General features: G+C 39.3%; 1 protein-coding gene across 1 annotated transcript in view; it reads right to left on the reverse strand.

The window, feature by feature from the left end:
- Positions 1-773: 773 nt before the first annotated feature.
- VCPIP1 (valosin containing protein interacting protein 1) overlaps positions 774-25,422 on the reverse strand; it is a 40,902-nt gene continuing 16,253 nt past the window's right edge. Inside the window, exon 3 of the mRNA XM_054497545.2 lies at positions 774-7,640. Within this exon, the coding sequence (XP_054353520.1) occupies positions 6,769-7,640 (872 nt within the window). The 3' untranslated portion in view covers positions 774-6,768. The remainder of the gene's footprint in view (positions 7,641-25,422) is intronic.

Raw genomic sequence — 25,422 nt, forward strand, 5'->3', positions numbered from 1 at the left:
ACTCCAGGACTTCAGGTAAACCAACTAATCTATATCAACTTGTTTCCTAAAAGATGATAATGATAGTACCCACCCACAAAGGCTTTTGATGGTTAATTATTGCATGTAGTGTTCGGCCTATTGCCCAGATATAAGGAAAAGAGTCACTAAATGTTAGCTATTACCAGCGTGTTTTGTGCTCATCTCCATCATTGGGATGTAAGCTCTAAGGACACATGGAATTTGTCTCATTTGGAACTGTTTCCCAAGTTTTTAAAACAGGCATTTGATCAGTACTTGTTTAAAATAATGAATGACCCCTCTATTTAGTAGAGGCCCCATCTCTACTAATACAAAAATTAGCCGGGCATGGTGGCGGGCGCCTGTGATCCCAGCTACTCGGGAGGCTAAGGCAGGAGAACTGCTTGAACCTGGGAGGCGGAGGTTGCAGTGAGCCAAGATGGTGCCACTGCACTCCAGCCTGGGCAACAGAGCGAGACTCAGTCTCAAAAAAGAAAAGAAAATTAAAAATAAAATACTGATTCCATAAATCAAATATAAAAATGTCATCACTTTATAGGTAGACTTCGTACTATACCTGTTTCTATAAATAGGACAAACAGGGATAATCCCCCCAGATTCCTACACAATTTTATCTGTTTCTCAAATAATTTACGTGGTATGACAAATGGGCCAAAGACAGGTTTACTTCTAAAGAGTGTGCAAATTTGAAGAGCCCATGTTTTTCACCTCAGTGTATCATATACAGTTCAGAAAATCAATTAAAGACTTACTTCGGTTTTTCTATATACATTTTTAATGATTAGAAACAATCAATTATTAAGTCAGAATTGCAGTTGCTGGGGTCTGAAAGAGCCAGACAATAAAAATAAAATCCATAATGAGCTGTTATAAGTAGGATGTTTATCTTATTTACTAAAGAGTTTTTGAGAATTCTATTCTGATGGTATGTGACCAATGGCATGCATATACAAGACCTCAAGTCCAAGTTTGGGATAACTGTAGCCAACACCTAAAGGAAAGGTAATTATGTTTAGTTTACATGGGGCTCATACCCATGTCACTTGTCCCATCAGCACTATGCCCTCTGCAAGTGAGACTATGACGACAATGGTCAGCAGAACAAAAGGTTGACCATTGTGAAACCACAAGGTTACAGAAGAAATGGAGGCCTTGAAAGCCTCCAAGACTTGCCTTGGGTCACAGAGCACACTGTTGGTTCATGAGATTCTCAGTGCTGCACATGGTCATAAATGTTTGAATGTACAACCATCCATTTTTTAGTCAATTATGTACAAGTAACTTTTAATGTAACAAATTATTTAAATAATGTGTGCCCTGTGAGGATTTATCCCACTTAATGGCAACTGAACTCTACCACATTACATTAACATATAACAATAGCAAATATTTGAGCATTTACTATGTGTCAGGCACTCTTCTAATTATCAGACACGTGTTAACTCATTTAATACAGCCACCCTAGGAGCAGATGTGATCATCCTCCTCTCAGAGAGGAATGCACAGAGAGGTCACAGAAAGCAGCGTACCAGGACTCAGGCCTAGGCAGTCTGGTGTCTAAGGCTATACTCTAAATTATTGAGTTAAATGATCTAATAAAATGTATATTAAGCATATACAACAAAACTTAAAAGTAAATATGTGTTGACTGCTAAGCTACACAAATGTTATTTAGTACTATTATCTGTATTTCATTTCCTTATCACTAACCAGTATTTTTTTAAACCACCACAAAATCAAGTTCTCTATTAGAATTTGCCTTTATTTTTAAATATTCAGTAAGCATTATGGCCCAATTATGTAATATGTCTAAAGAAATTTTGCTGGCTGGGTGCGGTGACTCACGCCTGTAATCCCAGCACTTAGGGAGGCAGAGGAGGGCAGATCACTTGAGCTCAGGAGTTCAAGACCAGCCTGGGCAACATGGCAAAACCCTATCTTTACAAAAAATACAAAAATTAGCCAGGTGTGGTGGCACATGCTTGTAGTCCCAGCTGTTCAGGAGGCTGAGGTGGGAGGATCACTTGAGCCCAGGAGGCTGAGGCTGCAGTGAGCCCTGATCATGCCACAGCAATCCAGCCTGGGCAGCAGAGTGAGACCCTGTTTTTTTTTAAAAAAATTGCGCACTCTTTTTTCACTGGGTCCATTTCATCTAGCAATGAAATCTGTATTAAAGGGAAAAATTACTATTCCTGTATGATAACCCACTTAAGTTCAACAAGAAAACTTTATTATTTAAGAATTTCTTTATAAAACTGAACTATATGTTCATGCATTATAATTCCAGGAAACTAAAGAACATAAAATTACCTTTAAAAGCTAATGTGGAGAATTTCAGGGGAAAATCAGTATTAACTTATAGTTTTATTATTGATATAAAACTTCAAATACTGTACAGTAAGGTGTGCTGTAGAACACTATAATACACTACTACCAATTATTCATTACTCAAATGTAATATATACAGCAATCACGAAATCGGAAAATAATGGGCAACAGCCAGTGCCTTAAGGGTGAAATAACATCTATACTATTTTATTGAGCAGTTAAAGCACTTGCTATTTTTCTAAATATTTACACTATTACTGCTTATGTTTACAAATTCTAAATATCATTTCCCTCCAAAAAGTAGAATTTCCAGTTCTTGGCACTAATTCTTAGTCAAATAAGCCTGAAAATACAACCTTTTCAGTCTTGCATTGCTCTACCACAGGCATAAGGGCTCAGGACGAGATTTCTGCATTCTAAAGAAAAGTATGCAATACCTTAAAATTTTAAAAACTAAGTAATTGATACTCACAAGCAGGTAACATCAACTAAAACTTTTTTCTTTACTAATTTTTCCTTTTCTTTTACAAGAGAATAATCATTAATATTATACTACAAAAGCATGTAGTCTCCATAATTAAAAAATTAAATGTCAGATATACAAGTAATGGCATTTTCTCCAATAATTCACAATTTTTACAATTTATGCTATTTTGGAACAAACATTAAAATTCCCATGATTTAAGTATCATTAAATATGAACTGAAACACTTAGCATCTCAAAGAATTATCAAGAATGGTAGAACTTGTAATTAACTCTATAACTTACATGGGTGATATAGTTCCCCTTTGTTGTTTTATTTCTTAAATATACATTCTACTAAGGAATATTTTCATGTGAACAGCTCTGGTTTGAAAAATTAATTTATACTGTGAAGAGCCTTAAGGTTGTACAATTTTGTTAAATTATATGATAACCTTGAATGGTAGGATACATTTACTCAACTTAGAATATGGTGCTCACTATTATTATTATAAATGGTGGTTTTTAATTCACATTAAGATAGGCGGAATTTAATCCAATTTTGCAAAGGCTTTGTTTTTATAAAAATCCTAAGATGGAAACCTTGCTTTGAGAACCATAAAACTCAAAATCTGTGCTGTAGTATTTTAAGTATGAACCAACTGAAATTACTGTTGAAAAATGAAGACAAAACTGTATTGATATTCTGAAATAAACACTTTATGCTGCCACTATATTGACCAGTTGAAGTGTAATTAATGACAGAAGTAAATTTTTTACCTAAAGGTTATTAGTGAGGTCTACATATTTAGAGAGTTATTCGGTAGCAGATAGTATTGGTAGGTAACTACATAAAACAATACTTTTATACATTTTGCATTTAGTAGCTAACATGTGATGTCAGTACAATTCTCAAAAACCTGTCATTAGTAGTATGAGTTGCTAGCAAGTGATCTTCCCTGAGGTAAGAGACCATACGCAAAAGTCAGTGTTCATCTCCAATGAAGATACTTAAAAATAATGGCAATAAGGACCTGTGGCCAGGAATTACGGATGCATTTCAGATATCTTAATTGCAAGCAGTAGGCTTGACTGTAAAAACCAAACCAAAAATCACTGGAAGACACAGAGCCAGTATCAGTCAATAGCATTTGCTAACTTTCTCAGGCCTCTACCCTAACATTTTCCAATAAAATATGTGAAACAGGGTGAAGGGGGAGAAATGGGTTTGCTCTTTAACTAGTTCCTGAGTAACCATTCTCATGGAGTTAATTATATTCTATCTTAATATATGGCAGCATCTTGTTTTCTTCAATTTACAATTTCTCATTACCAGTATTCTAGATACATACTATCTTCAACACTACCTGGACTTTAGGTCATCAACTTAAATTTGGTATGATTAACTACAGAATGGATTATTGAAGAAAAAATTTACAACTTTATTTCAATGTTTAGTGAAGCACTGCAAACAGAATTGCAGGAATGCATTTTAGTTATAATGTTACCTCTAGGGCTAAAAAAAAAAAAAAAAAAATTTACCTGAGATGTTTAGCTTGCACTCCAAGATGTGGCTATATCACAAATGGCAGTACTAGAAAAATAACCATGCTATACTCATGTATTTGGTTATGAAAACCATATGGAAAGACAAAGGATGATATTTAAAAACTTAAAGAAACCCTATTCTAAAACTTCTTCGTGAGGATACCTGGCCTACTTCTCAAAAACCATCAATCACCCCAACCAAATTTTCAGCTGATTTGAAAGAATTTCAAGAAATTTGATCACTTATCAGAATTGAGCCTTTTATTCATTTATCAAGGGAGAACCCAAACTGTTATTGTACTATTCATACCTAACTGGCTTTTAAATAGCATTGCTGTAGTTAGAGAAATTAATAAAGTTGTCAGAGATTAAGTCCATCTTCTAACATTCACATATGCATTCCAATTTGCACTAAATGTAAGAATAGGGAGATAAAGTTTGTTTCTGGTATTTTATGTTAATGCTATGAGATATCTGTCAGTTATCAATGAAGAAAATATTTGTTAAAGATGATTATATCATTTTACATGAAAGCAGTGCATTTTTTGATTAAAGTTTTCCTGTATTTAAATCCCCCCCCAAAAAGTTCCAGTGCCTGAAAAAGCCAAAAATAATTATAGTGGTTAGTGAAGTGATATTTGTAATTTGTAGTTTAATACACAGAAGCCACCTTTACTAAGTAGTAAATAGTATTTGGTAGCTACAGCTCTCATTTTATGCAAAAATAGTGTACAATATAAAAGTTTAAAAATTTCCTGCTGTTTTGATAGGGAGAAAGAAAATTTAGGATGAAGATAAAATATAAAGACAAACGTGATAATGTGATAAAAACTAACCCAAATATATATTTTGCTCAGATACACCTGTAAAATGTCTAGATTCTCCATTCTTTCCTTATTTAAAATAGAGTAGTTTGTTTAAGTAGTGGATTCAGTTAGAGATACTTTCACAGAAAGATGACCAAAATCTGCCTTATCTGGAAACACAAGTTAAAGTACTGTCTATATCCCTTATGAATCAACAGGCAGAGATTTTTAAACATCTGATAAAATACTTTCTGACATACATTTTCTTAGAATTACAAAAACAGTTCTGCATCTGTTACATGTGCAAACAGAGACAGCCAGGCTTTGAATGCTCTAGGTAAGAGATTGTATTAACATACATTTTGTCTTTCAGCCATTCAAATTCAACTTAATTTCAGTGAACAGAGGAAGAATATGGGTTGAAATGTACATTTTAGAATACAGATTTGCAGAATAAAATAAAATAGTGCAATACCAATCTCAGGATAAACACTCTTCTGTTGTTTTTAAGGAATAAGCATAAAAGCTGCTTCTCAAGGAAACTGGCACTAAAGATTTGATGAATACACTAAGCAAATACCCAGCTGATCAGGGTGTGATGCAGTAAAATTTGCATCTAAACCCAAGTGAAGCCAACAAATAAACTCTTATGGATTCTAAGAAAAAAAAAAAAAACATTTTGGCTCAAAGGGGCATAAATACACTTAGCATATACAGGCTTAAATACCACTGATCAAAATTGTAGAACAATTAACTCATTCATAAAGATAAACTCTTATTTATAAATTCTCTACTGCTACCATTATTTCTTTTTCTACCACACTTTGCAATCAACTTTTCTGCAAGATTAAAAAAAAAAAATCAGGTGGTTCTTGACCAAGCCAGGAATCAAAAATAATGGTAACATATTAATAGAGCACACACAATTGGCTGTGCTGGCTCAGACAGCAACACAACTGAATCACATTGACCTCATCAATCTAGAAGAGATTTTTCCCCAACCTTGCGGAAATCAGCAAAATGTTATATTGTTACATTCTATTCTCAAGATATTTTCGCCAAGAAATCTCTATGAATGTGTTTACGTTCATGGAAACATTTGCATTCCACTGCCTAATAAATAATTGTATGAATTTTAAGATACAATTTAGTTCAGATAAAATTCAAGTTTACATAAACCTTTTGACACTAGTATGTAAGATGGTTACCTTGATGACATCAACATTAGCAAAATCTAACTTCCCCTCCATTTGTAGCCTTTTCAGAAATCAAACGTATTTAAGTAAGAGAATTTTCATGTTGGAAACATTAAGACTTTCATGGAATTAAAATTACAAAGAACTTCCAATGAACCACATATATGGAAGAAAGTCATCTCAGCAGATCTAATAGCTAATTTATAGAAATTCAGAGCCAGCCTGGGCAGCAGTATATTAAAAGCTATGGCCAATCACACACTTGCTATCATGCACTGAATAACAAGATATAATCTTTGAATTATATACGTACAAGATTTTTAATGACTAATCAAGTTACGTGGCCCAGCCAACAAATATTACATATTCACAATAAACATTCTGCCTTTATTAGCCTCTAATTAAATCAAGAGTGATCCATTGGCTCAGTTGTGTTAGTCATCTCAGCATCTTGACTATCCATCTCTTCAAGATCCTCCACGGAATTTCCCATTTGTGCTTCTGACCTTGTGGCAAAGGCTGCTCCCAGTGCATCTGCTACACAGCCATCAGTTGTTTCTGTATTCAAATTTTCAGTACCACCAGTTAAAGGAAAAGATTCAGGCAAACCAGTCTGAAGACTCCCAGACTTTGCAGAAGAACTCACAACTTCTGTTTTCCTTTGAGGAAGATCAGATGGTGACTGCTCTGTACTTTGATCCCGAAGGTGCCTGTCCATTGAAGCCTGAATAGAAGAAACCATTTCCTGCAATTTTTTTCGCTGGGCCTCAACCAAATCAGGATCAAGCTGCCTGCCGTCTCTCATTGTTACTACTCCAGGAGCTATTCGAATAAGCTCACTATTACTAGAAGAAGCTGTGAATACAGAAGGCTCTGTTTTAGTGGAACTATTACTAAAGTCTGTCCCTGTATTATGCTTTCTTACAACTGAAGTTTCCCTAGCTCTTGGATCAAGGTGTGGGTTACCAGATGCAGTTCCTAAAGAATGCCCTTTTCCCTGAAAGGCAGTTACGTTATGAAGTTGCTCAGATTTCTTTTTCACTACTCCACCACTACCTAGTTTTAATAGCCCATGTGAGGGACTTGATTCCCTACTTCTTGTAGTAGCCTCTGCTCGAACCTGACTTACAGCCTCTTTAACTAAATCTTCAACATCAGGACCAATGGGGAAATGTCCTGCAGCATCCACACACAATTCCAGTCTATCTTCAGAAGCATTATAGACAAAGGTTTTGCCAGGCAGATGTGGAAAAGTACAATGCTTGCCATCAGCCATACCTAAAAAGGGGAAAAGATATTTAACATATTAAAATCTTAAGGTATTAATAAAAGTGTAGTCAAGACAATTATAGTTAAAATAGTGAATTTTAAATAACAATTTACAGATAACAGCTTTCAAAACAAAATTCATTCAGATTTATTGTATTACAAAAAAGAACCATCACCATAGACCCTAAAGTAGTTCTCCCCAGAGATCTTTTTTAAAAAAATTTTTTTGCTATCTTAACTAATAGCAAAGTTAAGAATGGGGCTTGAGGTCGCGCAGCAGCTCACACATGTAAACCCAGCACTTTGGGAGGCTAAGGCAGGTGGATCACCTGAGGTCAGGAGCTCGAGACCAGCCTGGCCAACATGGTGAAACCCCATCTCTACTGAGAATACAAAAAATTAGCTGGGCGTGGCAGCAGGCGCCTGTAATCCCAGCTACTTGGGAGGCTGAGGCAGGAGAATCGCTTGAACCCGGGAGGCAGAGGTTGCAGTGAGCTGAGATTGCGGCACTGCACTCCAGCCTGGATAACAAGAGTGAAACTCCATCTCAAAACAAAAAAAAAGAATGGAGCTTGAGGCCAGGTGCAGTGGCTCATGCATATAATCCCAGCACTTTGGGGAGGCAAACAGGTGGATCACCTGAGGTCAGGAGTTCAAGACCAGCCTGGCCAAAATGGTGAAACCCAGTCTCTACTACTAATACAAAAAAAGAAAAAATAGCCGGGCATGGTGGCATGCGCCTATAGTCCCAGCTACTCAGGAGGCTGAGGCAGGAGAATCACTTGAACTCGGGAGGCAGAGGTTGCAGTGAGCCAAGATCACATCACTGCATTCCAGCCTGGGCGACAGAGTGAGACTCAGTCTCATTAAAAAAAAAAAAAAAAAAAAAAAAAAAGGGGGGGGATTGAAACAAACAGCTGAGCTATAAGGCAAACACAATGTAAATAAATAAAAGAATATACTTTTATTACAATTCAAATTATAAACTTTGCCAAAACATCTATCAAGGCAAAGTGAGGTATACCTAACTTGTTGCACAGTGTGTTGAACTAAAAATTAAGTCAGTCTATTGAATTGTAAAATACCAGAAAGGTGTTTTCACAGTGTGCCGTAGGTATGTATCTTTCACAAATATAAAAAATATGAGCTTTCAAAATAAGATATTCCATAGTTAAAGCAGTAGCTATGGGGCACATTTAGAAAAACTAAATAATGCACCATGACTTCAGTGTGAACTAACACTTGCTTGTAAAAAATTTAAAATACTTTATTCAATTAAATTCCTTTGAAATAATTCTTATTCATTTCTGGTAGGCCAGAACCACCCAAGTAAGCCAGGGGTTATGGATGCTCCTCACAAGGCTCACTGCTGTTTATTTCTCCTGGTCCACTAATGCAGCAGCAGAGGATAAAAACTCTAAAGTAAACTTCTCCTATTTTCTAGTCAAGGAGTTGGTCTCACTACAGGGTATTCAAAAATTTTACATTTGTTTCAGCCTGTGTATTAAAAAAAAAATTGTGTGTTTTAAACAATCCACTACCTTTACACTTTAAATTTGTCACTCTAAGTATACTCCACATACGTGACAGTAAGTGTTTTCCATACAAAATTATATACTATTTTCAAAAAAAAGATAAGGAACTTTTTATAATATATGGTACATAGTAATATGTTTATGGCAAAATATAAAGGCAAAAGCAAACTAGTCAGAAGCAAATGAAAGGTAAGTGCTACAGAAATTCAGAGAGGAGGGATAATGCATAAACTTGGGAATGCTTTGTGGGCATTTAGGCATTCTCTAGTTTTGTAGGATATTAAGAGTAGTTCTTCCTTCCCTGAAAAAGAGCTTCAAAGGTTCTAATGTACCTCTCTGGGAATATTCCAAATAACCAGCAAAAATAACTCAATTGCAAATGAAAAAATAACATACGTTAATTTCATATAAACATTAATTTCAATGGTAGGTAAAGTATCAATTAATAAAAATCCAAGTAGAATTTCCTCTTGACACATTTTCAGCAGAGATAAATGACAAAAACAGACATGCCAAAGTTGAAGCCAGAGATGTGGTCTAAATACTACTTTTCTGGGCACATCTGGAATGAGTTTATTGGTTACCAATCCCTGTCCTTGGAAATCTATAGACTATAGCTCAGGAAACAAAGGTAGCAAAGAAGAGAATTTTATAAGGCCAAAACTGCCTCAAGGCAAAGCTTTTAAACATCCATCTGAATAGATAACATCTATTGAGCCTCACTATGTGCCAGGAACTAAAATAGACTCTGAGGATTTAAAAATAAAATACCATAATTCTTAGAAGACAGTTACAGATTATTATAATACAATCGGGTAAGTATAATGATGGGCATATTACTCATTTCATTCAATTATTTAAGGATTACATAAGAAAACATTTAAGCACATTAAAAACATTAAAACACTGAAGCACATACCACAGTGCCTAATATCAATCAGGTAGTCAATATGTTTTAATTCTTCTATTAGAACAAAAAGGTTTTGTGGCTGGGCGTGGTGGCTCACGACTGTAATCCCAGCACTTTAGGAGGCCAAGGCGGGCAGATCACTTGAGGTCAGGAGTTCAAGACCAGCCTGGCCAACATGGTGAAACCCAGCCTCTACTAAAAATACAAAAATTAGCTGGGCACGGTGGTGTGTGAGCCTGTAGTCCCTGCTACTGGGGAGGCTGAGGCAGAAGAATTGCTTGAACCCAGGAGGTGGAGGTTGCAGTGAGCCGAGATGGCGCCACTATACTCCAACTTGGGTGACAAAGCAAGACTCCATCTCAAAAAAAAAAAAAAAAAAGGTTTTGCAGGTGTTTCCAGATTGCTACTGAGATGCTTTTCCTTGGCTATCCCTAGAAAGAATCATAGTTCCACACATGTTCATCAGAGTATTACTTACAATGAAACAATGGAAAAAATCTAAATTTTCAACAAGAAATAAGTAAATTATTTCCTATCTACCTGTTGGAAGTATATGCAGCTATTAAAACTTAAATAAATAGGCCCGGCGCAGTGGCTCACACCTGTAATCCCAGCACTTTGGGAGGCCAAGGCAGGCAGATCATGAGGTCAGGAGTTTGAGACCAGCCTGGCCAACAGGGTGAAACCCCATCTCTACTAAAAATACAAAAATTAGCCAGGCATGGTGGTGCGCGCCTGTAGTCCCAGCTACTCAGGAGGCTGAGGCAGGGAGAATTGCTTGAAGCCAGGAGGTGGAGGTTGTGCTGAGCCAAGATTGTACCACTGCACTCCAGCCTGGGCAACAGAACATGACTCCATCTCAAAAAAAAAAAAATTTAGATAAATAATGCTTGAACCCAAGAGGCAGAGGCTGCAGTGAGCCCAGATCATGCCACTGCACTCTAGACTGAGCAACAGAGTGAGACTCCGTCTCAAAAAAAAAAATTTTAGATAGAAAGCTGTGATGCCTGATATATACAGTAAAATGTGCATGATGCTGCAATAGCAGGAAACAAATCTAAGTACTATGATTACAATCTTGCCTAAAACATGTATGTATAAGACAAATATTTTTAAATGATAGGTGATGTTTCCCATTTCTATAGTTTCTGCACGTTTATATTGTTATTAAAAAACTCCAGCCAGGCATGGTGGCTCAGCACGTTGGGAGGCTGAGGCAGGAGGATCGCTTGGAGTTTGTTTCCAACAAACAAAGGCTAGGAGTTTGATACCAGCTGGGCAACATGGTAAGACCCTGGACTCTACAAAAAAAACAAAAGGTTAGCTGAGGGTGATGGCATACACCTATAGTCTCAGCTTTTTGGGAGGCTGAGGCAGGAGGATCACTGAGCTCTGGAGTTTGAGGCTGCAGTGAGCTATTACTGAGCCACTGAACTCCAACATGGGTGATAGCAAGAAACTGTCTAAAAACAAAACAAAACAAAAAACAAACGCCCCAATTTAAAATATATATTTAAAAATCAATGGATAGGCTGGGCACAGTGGCTCACACCTGTAATCCCAGCACTTTGGGAGGCCTGGGCAACAGAGCAAGACTTTGTCTCAAAAACAAAAAAACAAAAACAAAAAAGTATATACTTTAAATACAATACAAATACTGTTGTGATACTTCTAAGCATAATTGTTTAGGGGTTTCTTTGGCAGGTATAGAGAGAATGTTCAGATTTTATATAGTCCTTTGAATTTTAAGAAGCAAGGCACATTAAAATTTCTCTATCACATATCAACAATTCCATTACTTAGGGCCGGGCACAGTGGCTCACACCTGTAATCCCAGCACTTTGAGAGGCTGAGGTGGGCGGATCACAAGGTCAGGAGATCGAGACCATCCTGGCTAGCACAGTGAAACCCCATCTCTACCAAAAATACAAAAAAAAATTAGCCAGGCGTGGTGGCGGGCACCTGTAGTCCCAGCTACTCGGGAGGCTGAGGCAGGAGAATGGCGTGAACCCAGGAGGTGGAACTTGCAGTGAGCCAAGACCGTGCCATCGCACTCCAGCCAGGGCGACAGAGCGAGACTCCATCTCAAAACAAAACAAAACAAAAGAAAAATTCCATTACTTATATATGCTAATGACATGTATAGTATTTATAGTTACATTATTCTTTACATTAAAAATCCAGAAACTACCCAAAAGCTCATGAGCAGAACAATGAATTGTGTTAAAAACAATACAACAGAATACTATGCAGCAGTGAAAATGAATAACCTATAGTTGAACTCATCAACACAGATGTATCTGAAAAAGTGTTGCTAAACTAAACAAGTCAGCCAGGTATAGGGTTCATGCCTGTAATCCCAGCACTTGGGGAGGCAGAGGCAAATTGACTACTTGAGCCTAAGAGTTCCAGCCTGGGCAACCTAAGGAGACCTCACCTCTACAAAAAATTTTAAAAAATAGCTGGGTGTAGTGGCATATGCCTGTACTCCCAGCAACTTGGAAGGCTGAGGCAGAGGGATCACTTGAGCCAGGGAGGTTGAGGCTGCAGGGAGTTGTGATCATACCACTGCGCTCCAGCCTGAGAGTAAAACCCCATCTCAAAAAAGAAAAAAAAAAAAAAGAAGGCCAGGCGCGGCGGCTCATGCCTGTAATCCCAGCACTTTGGGAGGCCAAGGCAGGTGGATCACGAGGTCAGCGGATCAAGACCATCCTGGCTAACACGGTGAAACCTAGTCTCTACTAAAAACACAAAAAATTAGCCAGGCATGGTGGCGGGCGCCTAGAGTCCCAGCTACTCAGGAGGCTGAGGCAGGAGAATAGTGTGAACCCAGGAGGCAGAGCTTGCAGTGAGCCAAGATCACGCCACTGCACTCCACCCTGGGCGACAGAGCGAGACTCCTGTCTCAAAAAAAAAAAAAAAGAAAGAAAGAAATCATAGAAGAAGGTATACAGCATAATTCCATTTTTATAAAGTTCAAACACAGGCAAAGCTGAGTATTATATAGTTAAAACTAAATTTGCCATTCATTTCTTCATTTCTCTGTACAAAAACCTGCAAGAAAACTTTCTCTCTCTCTCTCTCTCTATATATATATATATATATACACACACATATATTTTGTGGGGGACAGGGTCTCACTCTGTCAACCAGGCTGGAGTACAGTGGTGTGATCATGGCTCACCACGGCCTCAGCCTCCTGGGCTCAAGCGATCCTCCCACCTCAGCCTCACCAATAGCTGAGACTACGGGCACATGCCACCACACCTGGCCAATTTTTCTATTTTTAGTAGAGACAGGGTTTCATCATGTTGCCCAGGCTCGTCTCAAACCCCTGGGCTCAAGCGATCTGTCCGCCTTGGCCTCCCACAATGCTGGGATTACAGGCATGAGACACCACACCTGGCCGAAAACTTACTATATTTTAAGCCAATTAATTTTATTCTAGTTGTTGTTGTTGTTGTTGGGGTTGGGGGGAATGGAGTCTGCTCTCAGCTCTGTTGCCTAGGCTGGAGTGCAGTGGTGTGATCTCGGCTCACTGCAGCCTCCTCCTCCCAGGTTCAAGCGATTCTCATGCCGCAGCCTCCTGAGTAGCTAGGATTACAGGTGCCTGCCACCATACACAACTAATTTTTGCATTTTTTGTAGAGACAGGGTTTCACCATGTTAAATGATCTGCCCACCTAGGCATCCCAAAGTGCTGGGATTATAGGCATGGACCACCGTACCTGGCCTGAGCCAATTAATTTTAGAATACCTTTCCAAAAATGAAGAACAGAAATAGTAATAGTATAGTTTAGTTATAATGGACAATACTGTTTTTCAAATGTAGATGTAACCATCTATATGTTAAGGTGGATTTGAATAAAATAAGAGAGTTATGTATGCTCCTTTCCTGTTTTTGGAAGACGGAGGTAAATGGCTGGGGTTGAGAGGGGCTTGATATGTTTTGATTCTTTGACCACAGGATGATGATGATGATGATGATAATAAATGGGAGCTACATGATGAGAACATATGGACATAAAGAGGGGAACAACACACACTTGGGCCTTTCGGAGCATAGAGGGTGGGAGGAGGGAGGATCAGGTGGGTGCTAGGCTAAATATCTGGGTGATGAAATAATCTGTACAACAAATCCCCATGACACAAGTTTACCTAGGTAACAAACCTGCACTTGTACCCCTGAACTGAAAAATAATAGTAATAATTTGCCACATGAATCTGTTATAAAAATATAGAGAAAAATTTACCACAAATATCAGAAAAAATTCTATTTTAGAAGGTACTTTTCTGAGGATGATCCATTTCAAATGGCTGTGTTATAGTCAGAATTTTAATTTTGCGAACAACAGCTGGAATTCTAATAACAACAACAACAAACATTTGCTAAGTATTTATTAGGTACCAGATCATTTGCTAACTGCTATACATCCACTATCTCCTTTGATCCTCACAATCACCCTGACGTTATCATACCCACTTTACAAATAAACTGACACTTAGAAGTCAGAGTGTAATACATCCAGAATTTGATCTCAAATGTTCTGACTCTGATACAGAAAGGAGGCAGGGAAATACTAGGCAGAAAAGGGCAAGGTCCCTGGTGAAGGCCCACCCTCAAGCCTGGACCTGCGGCCCAAAGTGAGGACATGGATTCCTGTTTTTCTGCTCCAATGTTGCTTTTTGGCCTGCCCTGCCCCCCATCCTGTACCCATAAAAATCCCAGGCAGACAAGCAGACTGGCAGAGTGGCAGAGAACGAGAGAAGAGAAGAAACAGCTGGATGTCAGAGAAAAGTAGCTTGACTTCAGAGGGATGGCTTGACGGGGGTACTTCAGGGAAGAGTTTGGCCGGGGACAGCTGAACTCCAGGGGAAGACCACCTTTCCAGTCCATCCCCTTTCCAGCTCCCCACCCCACTGAGAGCCATCTCCACCACTCAAAAAAATCCTCCACATTCACCACCCTTCAATTCGTTCGTGCAGCCTGATTCTTCCTGGATGCCAGACAAGAACTTGGGTACCAAGAGGGTGGGTGCAAAAGGCTGTCACCCTGACCCTTCACTGAGCTGTTAAACACTTAAGCTATTTGTGGAAGGGAAAGCTAAAAGGGCGCACTGTTAACACATGCCCTCTGGGGCCCTGGAGGTCACAGGTACCCCCCTAGATGCTGCCACAGGGCCGCAGAGAGTTCTATTCCTGCTGGTGCCCAGAAGCACTCGTCCCGGCCCCTGTATCTGCTGACCTGTGTGCTGCCTGTCCCATGAAGGGCTGAGAGCTGTGGGCTGAGTAAGCAAGCCAACCCCTTCACAAGCCCCTCGAAGGGGTCAAGGGAACTATCCCGTTTCAACTCCAGAGCTCTAAACTACCTCTTAATGATAAATACCACATGTAACATTCTAAGAAATATGACAACTCTATTGAGATATAGTTCACATACAATTCACCCATTTTAAGTGTATAACCAAATGGTTTGGGACATATATATATATATATATATAGGTTTTTTTTAGAGACAGAGTTTCCCTCTATCACCCAGGCTGCAGTGTGGTAGTGCAATCACAGCTCACTGCAATCTGGGCTCAAGAGATCCTTCCACCTCAGCCTCCCAATGCTGGGATTACAGGCATGAGCTGCTGTGCATAGCCAGTTTTTAGTGTATTCACAAAGTTGTGGAACTTTCAGAACAGTTTCATCACCCCAAAAAGAAACCCTGAACCTTAGCAGTCATTCCCTCTACCTCATTCCCAGCCCTAGGGAAGCCACTGATTCACTCTCTGTTTCTCTAAGTGTTCCTATTCTGGGTATTTCACTATATGCTCTTTTGTGACTGGCTTCTTTCACATGGCATAATGTTTTCAAGGTTCATCCATGATGTAACAAGTACCAATACTTTACTACTTTTTATTGCCAAATAATATTCCAATGTATGGCTATACCACCTTTTATTTATCCAATCATCAGTTGATGGACATTTTAGTAACTTCCATTTTAGGCTATGATGAATAATGCACCTATGAACATTTGTGTACAAATTTTGTGTGGACATATGTTTCCATTTATCTTGGGTATACACCTAAGAGTAGAACTGCTGGATCATATAGTAACTCTACGTTTAATCTTTTGAGGAACTGCCAAAGTTCCCAAGTGGCTGAATCATTTTTACATTCCTACCAGCAGTGTATGAGGGTTCCAATTTCTCTACATTCTCGCCTACAATTCTTATTATGTGACTTTTGGACCACAGCCACGCTAGTGAGTATGAAGTATTATACCATCCCATTTTTCTTTTGATTTGCATTCCCCTGATGACTAATGATGTTGAGCATCTTTTCACATGTGATTGGCCATTTATATATTTTCTCTGGAGAGAAATCTATTCATATCTTTTGCCCATTTTTAACTGTTATTTGTCTTTTTTGTTTAGTTGTAAGAGTTCTTTATATTCTAGATACAAATCCATTCTCAGATACATGTTTGCAAAAATTTTCTCCCATTCTGTGGGTTGTGTATTTACTTTCTTGATAGTATAATTTGTAGCACAGAAGTTTGCTTTTTATTTACTTTTTTCTCCTGTTACTTATGCTTTTATTTTTGTATCTAAGATTATGCCTAATCCACAGTCAATACATTTTATGCTTAGTTTTCTTCTAAGAGTTTTCTAGTTTTAGCAAGTAAACTTAGGTCTTTGATCTATTTTGAATTAATTTTGTATATGGTGTGAGGCAGAGGTCAAACCTGAGGTAGACATCAAACTTCAATATTTTGCATGCTAATATCTAATTGTCTGAGGACCACTTGTTGAAAAGACTATTCTTTCCCCACTGAATTGTCTCAGCAACACAGTTAACATTTAAAAAATAATTTCAAACTAGAAACAAAACTATTTTGAAAATAGTAAAGATAGCCATCCCCATGCCACCCCCTTATCCTTCAACCCCCTCCCATACACAAAACACAACTGAAGGAAGTTATTTGCAGTTGCGTGGAAGACAGTGCATATCGATCCAGATTACTGGAATCCCCATAATCCATCCTAATTAAATACTAACTTCTAAAAACCACTAATTAGTATCAATATATTTCAGAAAGTAGAATTTAAAAAAGGAAGAAAATAAAACAAAGTAGAATGAAATGAAAGATAAAAAGTTTAAAAGGGATGTAAAAAGGCCAGGCATGGTGGCTCACACCTGTAATCTCAGCACTTTGGGAGGCCGAGGTGGGCAGATCACCTGAGGTCAGGAGTTCTAGACCAGCCTGGCCAACATGGCAAAACCCCATGTTTACTAAAAATACAAACATTAGCCAGGCATGGTGGCACGTGCCTTTAATCCCAGCTACTTGGGAGGCTGAGGCAGGAGACTCACTTGAACTCGGGAGGTGGAGGTTAAAGTGAGCTGAGATCACGGCACTGCACTCCAGCCTAGGCAACAGAGTGAGACTTCGTCTCAGAAAGAAAAAAAAAAAAAAAGATGTTAAAAAAAAGGGAAGGGAAGGGATGCTTAGAGAGAAATTTATAGCTTTAAATGCCTACATTAAAAAAAAATTTGCAGGCTGGGCATGGTGCCTCATTCCTGTAATCTCAGCACTTTGGAAGGCCAAGGTAGGTAGATCTCTTAAGGCCAGGAATTCAAGACTGGCCTGGCTAACATGGCGAAACCCCATCTCTACTAAAAATACAAAAATTAGTTGGGCATAGTGATGCACACCTGTAATCCCAGCTACTGGGGAGGCGGAGGCATGAGAACTGCTTGAATCCGGGAGGCGGAGGTTGCAGTAAGCCAAGATTGCACCACTGCACTCCAGCCCAGGCAAGAGATTGAGACTCTGTCTCAAAAAGTAAAATAAAGAAATAAGAAAAAAAAGAGCAAATTAAACCTAAAGCAAGCATAAGGAAGGAAAAAATAAACATAAAAGCAGAAATCAATGAAAATGAAATCAGAAAAATAACCAACAAAAAAAACCCTATGAATCCAAATGTTTCTTTGAAAAGATCAACAGCCAGACTGGACAGCCAAAAAAAAAAAAGAGGCACAAGTTGCCAAGATCAGAAATGAAAGAACTACAGATTCTACAGACATTAAAAGGACAACAATAGGGGAATACTAGAAACAACTTTATGCCAATACAGTTGATAACCTGGATGAAATGGGCAGATTTCTTAAAAGACAAAACTAACAAAGCTTACTCGAAGAAGTAGATAATTTTAAGAGTACTCTATTAAAGAAATTAAATTTATAGTTAAAAAACTGCCCAGCAAAGAAAACTCTAAGCAAAGATGGCTTCACTGGTGAATTCTACCAGTTAAAATAAAACTATTATAAAATCTACCAAAAAACAGAAGAAAAGAGGAGGCAATGCTTCTCAATGCTATTTTATGAAGCCAACATTACCCTGATTAAACAGTCATTACAAGAAAACTACAGATAATTATCCTCCCTGAACACAATCACAAAAATACTCAACAAAATATTAGCAAATTAAATCCAGCAAGTAAAGTTGGTTCAACATTCAAAAAAATCAATGCAATTCATGCTATCAACAAACCAAAAGAGAAAAACCGTATGATCATCTTGATACATGTAGGAAAAGAGCATCTCACAAAATTCAACCTCCACTCATAATATAAACTCTCAACAAACCCAGGAATAGAAAGAAATGTCCTCAAGCAATCCTCAATCTTACAAAAGGTATCTCTGAAAAACCTGCAAGCTGAATGCTTCCAAGATATGGAAAAAGGAAATAATGTCTACTCTCACCTTTCCGACTCAACACTGAACTGAAGGTCCCAGCCATTGCTAATAAAATTGTCTTTTATTTCCAAAAGACATGACGATCTACATAGACAAGGATCTGCTAAAAGTTGCTAAAATATGTGAGTTTAGCAAAGTCACACATAGGGTACAAGGGCAATCAAGGGCAATGTTAAAAAAAAAAAAAATTTTAGGCCAGGTGCAGTAGTTCACACCTGTAATCCTAGCACTTTGGGAGGCCGAGGCGGGCGGATTACTTTGAGCTCAGGAGTTTGAGACCAGCCTGGGCAATACAGTGAAACCCCGTCTCTATAAAAAATACAAAAATTAGCTGGGTGTGGTGGCCCACACCTGTGGTCCCAGCTACTTGGGAGGCTGAGGCTGGAGAATCGCTTGAGCCCAGTTGGTGGTGGGACATGGGTGGTGGGGGTTGCAGTGAGCTAAGATTGCGCCACTGTACTCCAGCCTGGGTGATGGAGTGAGACCCTGTATCCAAGAAAAAAAAAAAAAAGAGGCCAGGCATGGTGGCTCATGCCTGTAATCCCAGCACTTTGGGAGACTGAGGCAGGCAGATCACGAGTCAGGAGTTCGAGACCAGCTTGGCCAACATAGTGAAACCCCGTCTCTACTAAAAATAAAAAAATTAGCTGGGCATTGTTGCGTGCACCTGTAGTCTCAGCTACTCGGGAAGCTGAGGCAGGAGAATCACTTGAACTCAGGAGGCAGAGGTTGTGGTGAGCCAAGATCGCGCCACTGCACTGGCACGATGGGCAACAGAGCAAGACTCCGTCTCAAAAAACAAAGCAAAAGAAAAAGAAAAAGAAAGCCAATTTTATTTCTATCTACTAGAAATGAACAATAGGAAATTTGAAATTTGTAGAAGCATCTTTTACAGTATCATCCAAAAAACAAATATTTCATGGTGTAAATCTAACAAACTATGTGTCAGACCTATATGCTGTAAACTACAAAATTTGGATGAGAGATATTAAAGACTTAAATCAATGAAGAAATATAACATTTTTGGTCAGGTACAGTGGTTCATGCCTGTAACCTCAGAACTTTGGGAGACTGAGGCAGGAGATGGCTTGAGCCCAGGAGTTCAAGACTAGCCTGGGCAATATGGCAAAACCCTGTCTCCACAAAAAAAAAAAAAAAAAAAAAATTAGCAGGGCGTGGTGGTGCGCACCTGTAGTCCCTGCTACTCAGGAGGCCGAGGTGGGAGATCAACTGAGCTAGGTAGGTTGACGATGCAGTAAACTGTGATTGTGTCACTGCACTCCAACCCGGGTAACCAAGTGGGACCCTGTCTCAATAAAACCAAAAACAAGAAATGTAACATCTTCATGATTCAAAAGACTCCATGTTGTCAAGATATCAACTGTCCCCAATTTTATCTATACAGATGCTCCTCAACTTACAACGGGTTACAGCCAGATAAAGTCAAAATGCATTTTTTTTTTTGAGACAGAGTTTTGCTCTGTCACCCAGGCTGGAGTGCCAGCAGTGTGATCTCGGCTCACTGCAACCTCCGCCTCCTGGGTTCAAGGGATTCTCCTGCCTCAGCCTCCCAAATAGCTGGGATTACAGGCGCATGCCACCGCACCTGGCTAATTTTTGTATTTTTAGTAGAGACGGGGTTTCACAATGTTGGCCAGGCTGGTCTCAAACTCTTGACCTCAAGTGATCCGCTTGCCTCGGCCTCCCAAAGTGCTGGGGTAACAGGCCACTGTGCCTGGCCCAAAATCCATTTAATACCCTGATAAACTCATCATAAAGTCAAAAAGTCCTAAATCAGGCACAGCCTGTATATTCAATGCAATCACAATAAAAATCCCGCAGACTCTTTTTGAAGAAATCAAGCTGATTCTAAAATTTATATGGATAGGCCAGGCGCAGTGGCTCACGCCTGTAATCCCAATACTCTGGAAGGCTGAGGAAGGCAGATCACTTGAGGTCAGGAGTTTGAGATCAGCCTGACCAACATAGTGAAACCTTGTCTCTACGAAAATTACAAAAATCGGCCAGGTGTGGTGGCATATGCCTGTAATCCCAGCTACTCAGGAAGCTGAGGCAGGAAAGAATTGCTTGAATCCAGGAGATGGAGGTTGCAGTGACCCGAGATCGTGCCACTGCACTCCATCCAACCTGGGTGACGGAGTGAGACTCCATCTCAAAAAAATAAATAAATACAGAAGTTCGAGACCAGCCTGGGCAACATGGTGAAATCCCGTCTCTACTAAAAACACAAAAAATTAGCCAGGTGTGCTGGTGTGCACCTGTAATCCCAGCTACTCGGGAAGTTGAGACAGGAGAATCACTTGAACCCAGGAGGCAGAGGTTGCAGTGAGCCAATATTGCACCACTGCACTCCAGCCTAGGCAACAGAGCGAGACTCTGTCTCAAAAATAAATAAATAAGTAAATTAAATAAATAAATAGGCCAGGCATGGTGGCTCACGCCTGTAATCCCAGCACTTTGGGAGGCCGAGGTGGATGGATCACGAGGTCAGGAGTTCAAGACCAGTCTAGTCGAGATGGTGAAACCCCGTCTCTACTAAAACTACAAAAATTAGCCAGGCGCAGTGGCAGGCGCCTGTAATCCCAGCTACTTGGGAGGCTGAGGCAGGAGAATGGCTTGAATCTGGGAGGCAGAGGTTGCAGTGAGCCAAGACTGCGACACTGCACTCCAGCCTGGGCGACAGAGTAAGACTCCATCTCAAAAACATAAGTAAGTAAATAAATAAACAAAAGTAATAAAATTTATATGGATAAACAAAGGACTCAGAACACCCAAAACAATTCTGAAAAAGAAAAAAAGATGGAGGACTCACACTGATTTCAAGAATAACTATAAGATACAATAATTAGGATTATTACTGTACTGGAGAAAGGAGAGACATATAGATCAACAAAACAGAAAAGAAATTCTACAAATACTAATAGAACCACACATATAGTCAGTTAAGTTAAGAAAAAGTAACTTCACTGAGGTATATTTTGTATATCACATAATTCATCCTTTTCAGGTGTATGACTCGTGGTCAACTGATTTTTGACAAATATACCAAAATAATTCAATGGATAACATAAAGCCTTTTCAACAAATGGTGCTGGAACAACTGGTCATCCATACATTAAAAAATGAACCTTAACTCATAACCTGCAACATATTAAAAAATCAACTTGAAATGGATCATAAACCTAAATATAAAACCTTAAACTATAAACTCCTAGAAGAAAACACAATTGATTCTCCCACTTCAGCCTCCTGAGTAGCTGGGACCACATGCACACATCACCATGCCCAACTATTTTTTATATTTTTAGTAGGGATGGGGTTTCATCATGTTGCCCAGTCTGGTCTTGAACTCCTGAGCTCAGGCAATCTGCTCACCTTGGCTTCCCAAAGTGTTGGGATTACAGGTGTGAGCCACAGTACCCGGCCGGTTACAGGTCTTTTAAAATGTGACACATCTATATCATGGAATACTACTCAGCAATAAAAAGGAATAAACTCTAGTTATTCAAAGTGTTTTTAAAAAACAAAGGAATAAACTAATACATGCAACAAGACAGATCTCAAAAGCATATTAAAACATAAATAGGCACATTTTTTCTGTATAGGGCAACATTTGTGCACCATATGGTTTCTTTCACAAGTATTCAACTCTGCCACTGTAATGTGAAAGCAGCCATAGACAACATGTAAATATGAGTGTGGCTGTGCTCCAATAAAACTGTCTATCTATCTATCTAATCTTATCTATCTAATTGATCATTTATCTAATCTATCTAATCTATCATCCATCCGTCCATCTACCTATCTAATCTATCATCTATCTGATCTAATCTATCCAATCTATCATCTATGTATCTTATCTATCTATCTATCTATCTATCTGAGTCTCACTCTGTCACCCAGGCTGGAGTGCAGTGGCATGATCTTGGCTCACTACAACCTCCACCTCCTGGGTTCAAGCAATTCTCAGGTCTCAGCCTCCCAAGTAGCTGGGACTATAGTCGTGCACCACCACACCCGGCTAATTTTTTTGTATTTTTTGAAGAGATGAGGTTTTACCATGTTGGCCAGGCTGGTCTCACACTCCTAGCCTCAAGTGATCTGCCCAACTCGGCCTCCCAAAGTGCTGGAATTACAGGCGTGAGCCACTGTGCTCAGCCCCAGTAAAACTTTTAAGTATTCAGCCAGGCACAGTGGCTCACGCCTGTAATCCGCACACTTTGGGAGGACGATGCAGGAAGATCACCTGAGTTCAGGAATTCGAGACAAGCCTAGGCAACATAGTGAGACCTTGTCTCTACAAAAAATGTAACAAAAATTAGTCGGGCATGGTGGCTTATGCCTGTAGTCCCAGCTACTCAGTAGGGTGAAGGATGAGGATCACTTGAGCCCAGAGGATTGATGCTGGAGGCTGCAGTGAGTCACGATCATATCACTGCACTCCAGCCTGGGCAACACAGCAAGACTCTGTCTCAAAACTAATAATAATAATAATAATAATAAATTATATAAACAGGCAGCAGTCTGGGTGCAGTGGCTCATGCTTGTAATCTGTCGCTTGTAATCCTAGCACTTTGGGAGGTCAAGGCGAGAGGATTGCTTGAGCTCAAGAGTTCAAGACCAGCCTGGGCAACATGTCGAAACCCCATCTCAACTAAAAATACAAAAAATTAGCTGGGCATGGTGGCACATGACTGTGGTCCCAGCTACTTGGGAGGCTGAGCTGGGAGGATCACCTAAGCCCAGGTCAAGGCTGCAGTGAGCTATAACTGCGCCACAGCACTCCAGCCCAGGAGATAGAGTGAGACCCTGTCTCTAAAACAAAAAAACAGGCAGCAGACTTGAGATGGCCCCACAGGCCACAGTTTGCCAATTCCTGTGCTAAATTAAAGATGCCAGACACAAAAGGTCACACTATAGGATTCCATTCACATGGTAATATGAAAAAGGCAAACATATAGGGGCAGAATCAAATCAATGGTTGTCAGGGCCTGGGATTGAGGAGAGCTGACTACAAAGAGGCACAAGAAAACTTTTTGGAGTGATGGAAATATTCTATATCTTGATTACAGTGGTGGTGTTGGTTACATGACTATATATGTTTGTCAAAATTCATATACAGTATACAAAATTCGTATACTTGTAAGTCTGAAAAGAGTGAATTTTACTGTTTATAAATTATGCCTCAATAATCCTGTCTTAAAAGAAAAAAACAAGGCATTTTTTGGTCTCTGATTGAAGAAAACCCAAGAGAGGAAAACATTTTTTAGAAAATTATCAACATTAATTATCAAGAAAATTCAAACAATGACTGGATATTTGGTGACATAAAAAAATACTGTTCTTTTTTTAGGTTGTAATAATGGCTTTTTTTTTTAAAGAGTCCTTATCTTTAGAAATACATATTGAAGTTCAAAGGAGAAAATGAGAAGGAAAAAAAGGAAATACGTACCAATGTACTTACAGATGAAATTATAGTATATCTGAGATTTACTTTAAAATAGTCCAATTAAAAAGGGGACAGAGATGTACTAATCATTATTGAGGCTGGGTAGTAGGTAAATGGGGGTTCATTACATTATTCTTGCTACTTTTGTATATGTTTGAATATTTCTACAACAACCAAGTTGGAAGGAAAAAAAAGTGTATGAGGAAGAGATGAAAACAACAGATTACGCAATTAATGTCTACAGTGGCCAGGTAGGTGAAATAGATAAGCCAGAACGGTAAGCCTGGGGCCGAAAGCATTAACATAAAATCTTTGAAAAAAATGTGTGAAGTCCAAACACATGGCCTGGCAACCTCTCTCTTAAGACCACTCTGAAGATACAGACATACACTTGTACACAAGTCTATCTTTACAAACAATGTATGCACAATGTGAAAGAAGCTAAATGTATAATGAGCTGTATCCTAGAACTTAGAAAGCAATAAGATATATGCTAAATATGGCCAAACCTAACAACAACAACACAAATATTATCTGGTTCTGGAATACTAGCATTATAAACAAATCTGCTTCTGATTTCACAATTTGTCTTTAGTTGTTAGGAATCATACACATGGCTGGGCATGGTGGCTTACGCCTGTAATCCCAACATTTTGGGAGGCCGAGGCGGGCAGATCACCTGAGGTCAGGAGTTCGAGACCAGCCTAGCCAACATAGTGAAACCCTGTCTCTACTAAAAAAACACAAAAAATTAGCCAGGCGTGGTGGCAGGTGCCTGTAATCCCAGCTACTCGGAAGGCTAAGGCAGGAGAATTGCTTGAACCCAGAGGCAGAGGTTGCAGTGAGCCAAGATCGCGCCATCACACTCCAGTCTGGGGGACAAGAGCAAGACTCCGTCTCAAAAGAAAAAAAAAAAGAATCATAAACATGGCCGGGCCCAGTGGCTCACGCCTGCAATCCCAACATTTTGGGAGGCCAAGGCAGGCAGATCACCTGAGGTCGGGGGTTCAAGACCAGCCTAATCAACATGGAGAAACCCCCATCTCTACTAAAAATACAAAATTAGCTGGGCGTGGTAGCACGTGCCTATAATCCCAGCTACTCGGGAAGCTGAGGCAGGAGA

Source organism: Pongo pygmaeus, chromosome 7 (assembly GCF_028885625.2).
Source record: "Pongo pygmaeus isolate AG05252 chromosome 7, NHGRI_mPonPyg2-v2.0_pri, whole genome shotgun sequence".
Taxonomy (NCBI): Eukaryota; Metazoa; Chordata; class Mammalia; order Primates; family Hominidae; genus Pongo; species Pongo pygmaeus.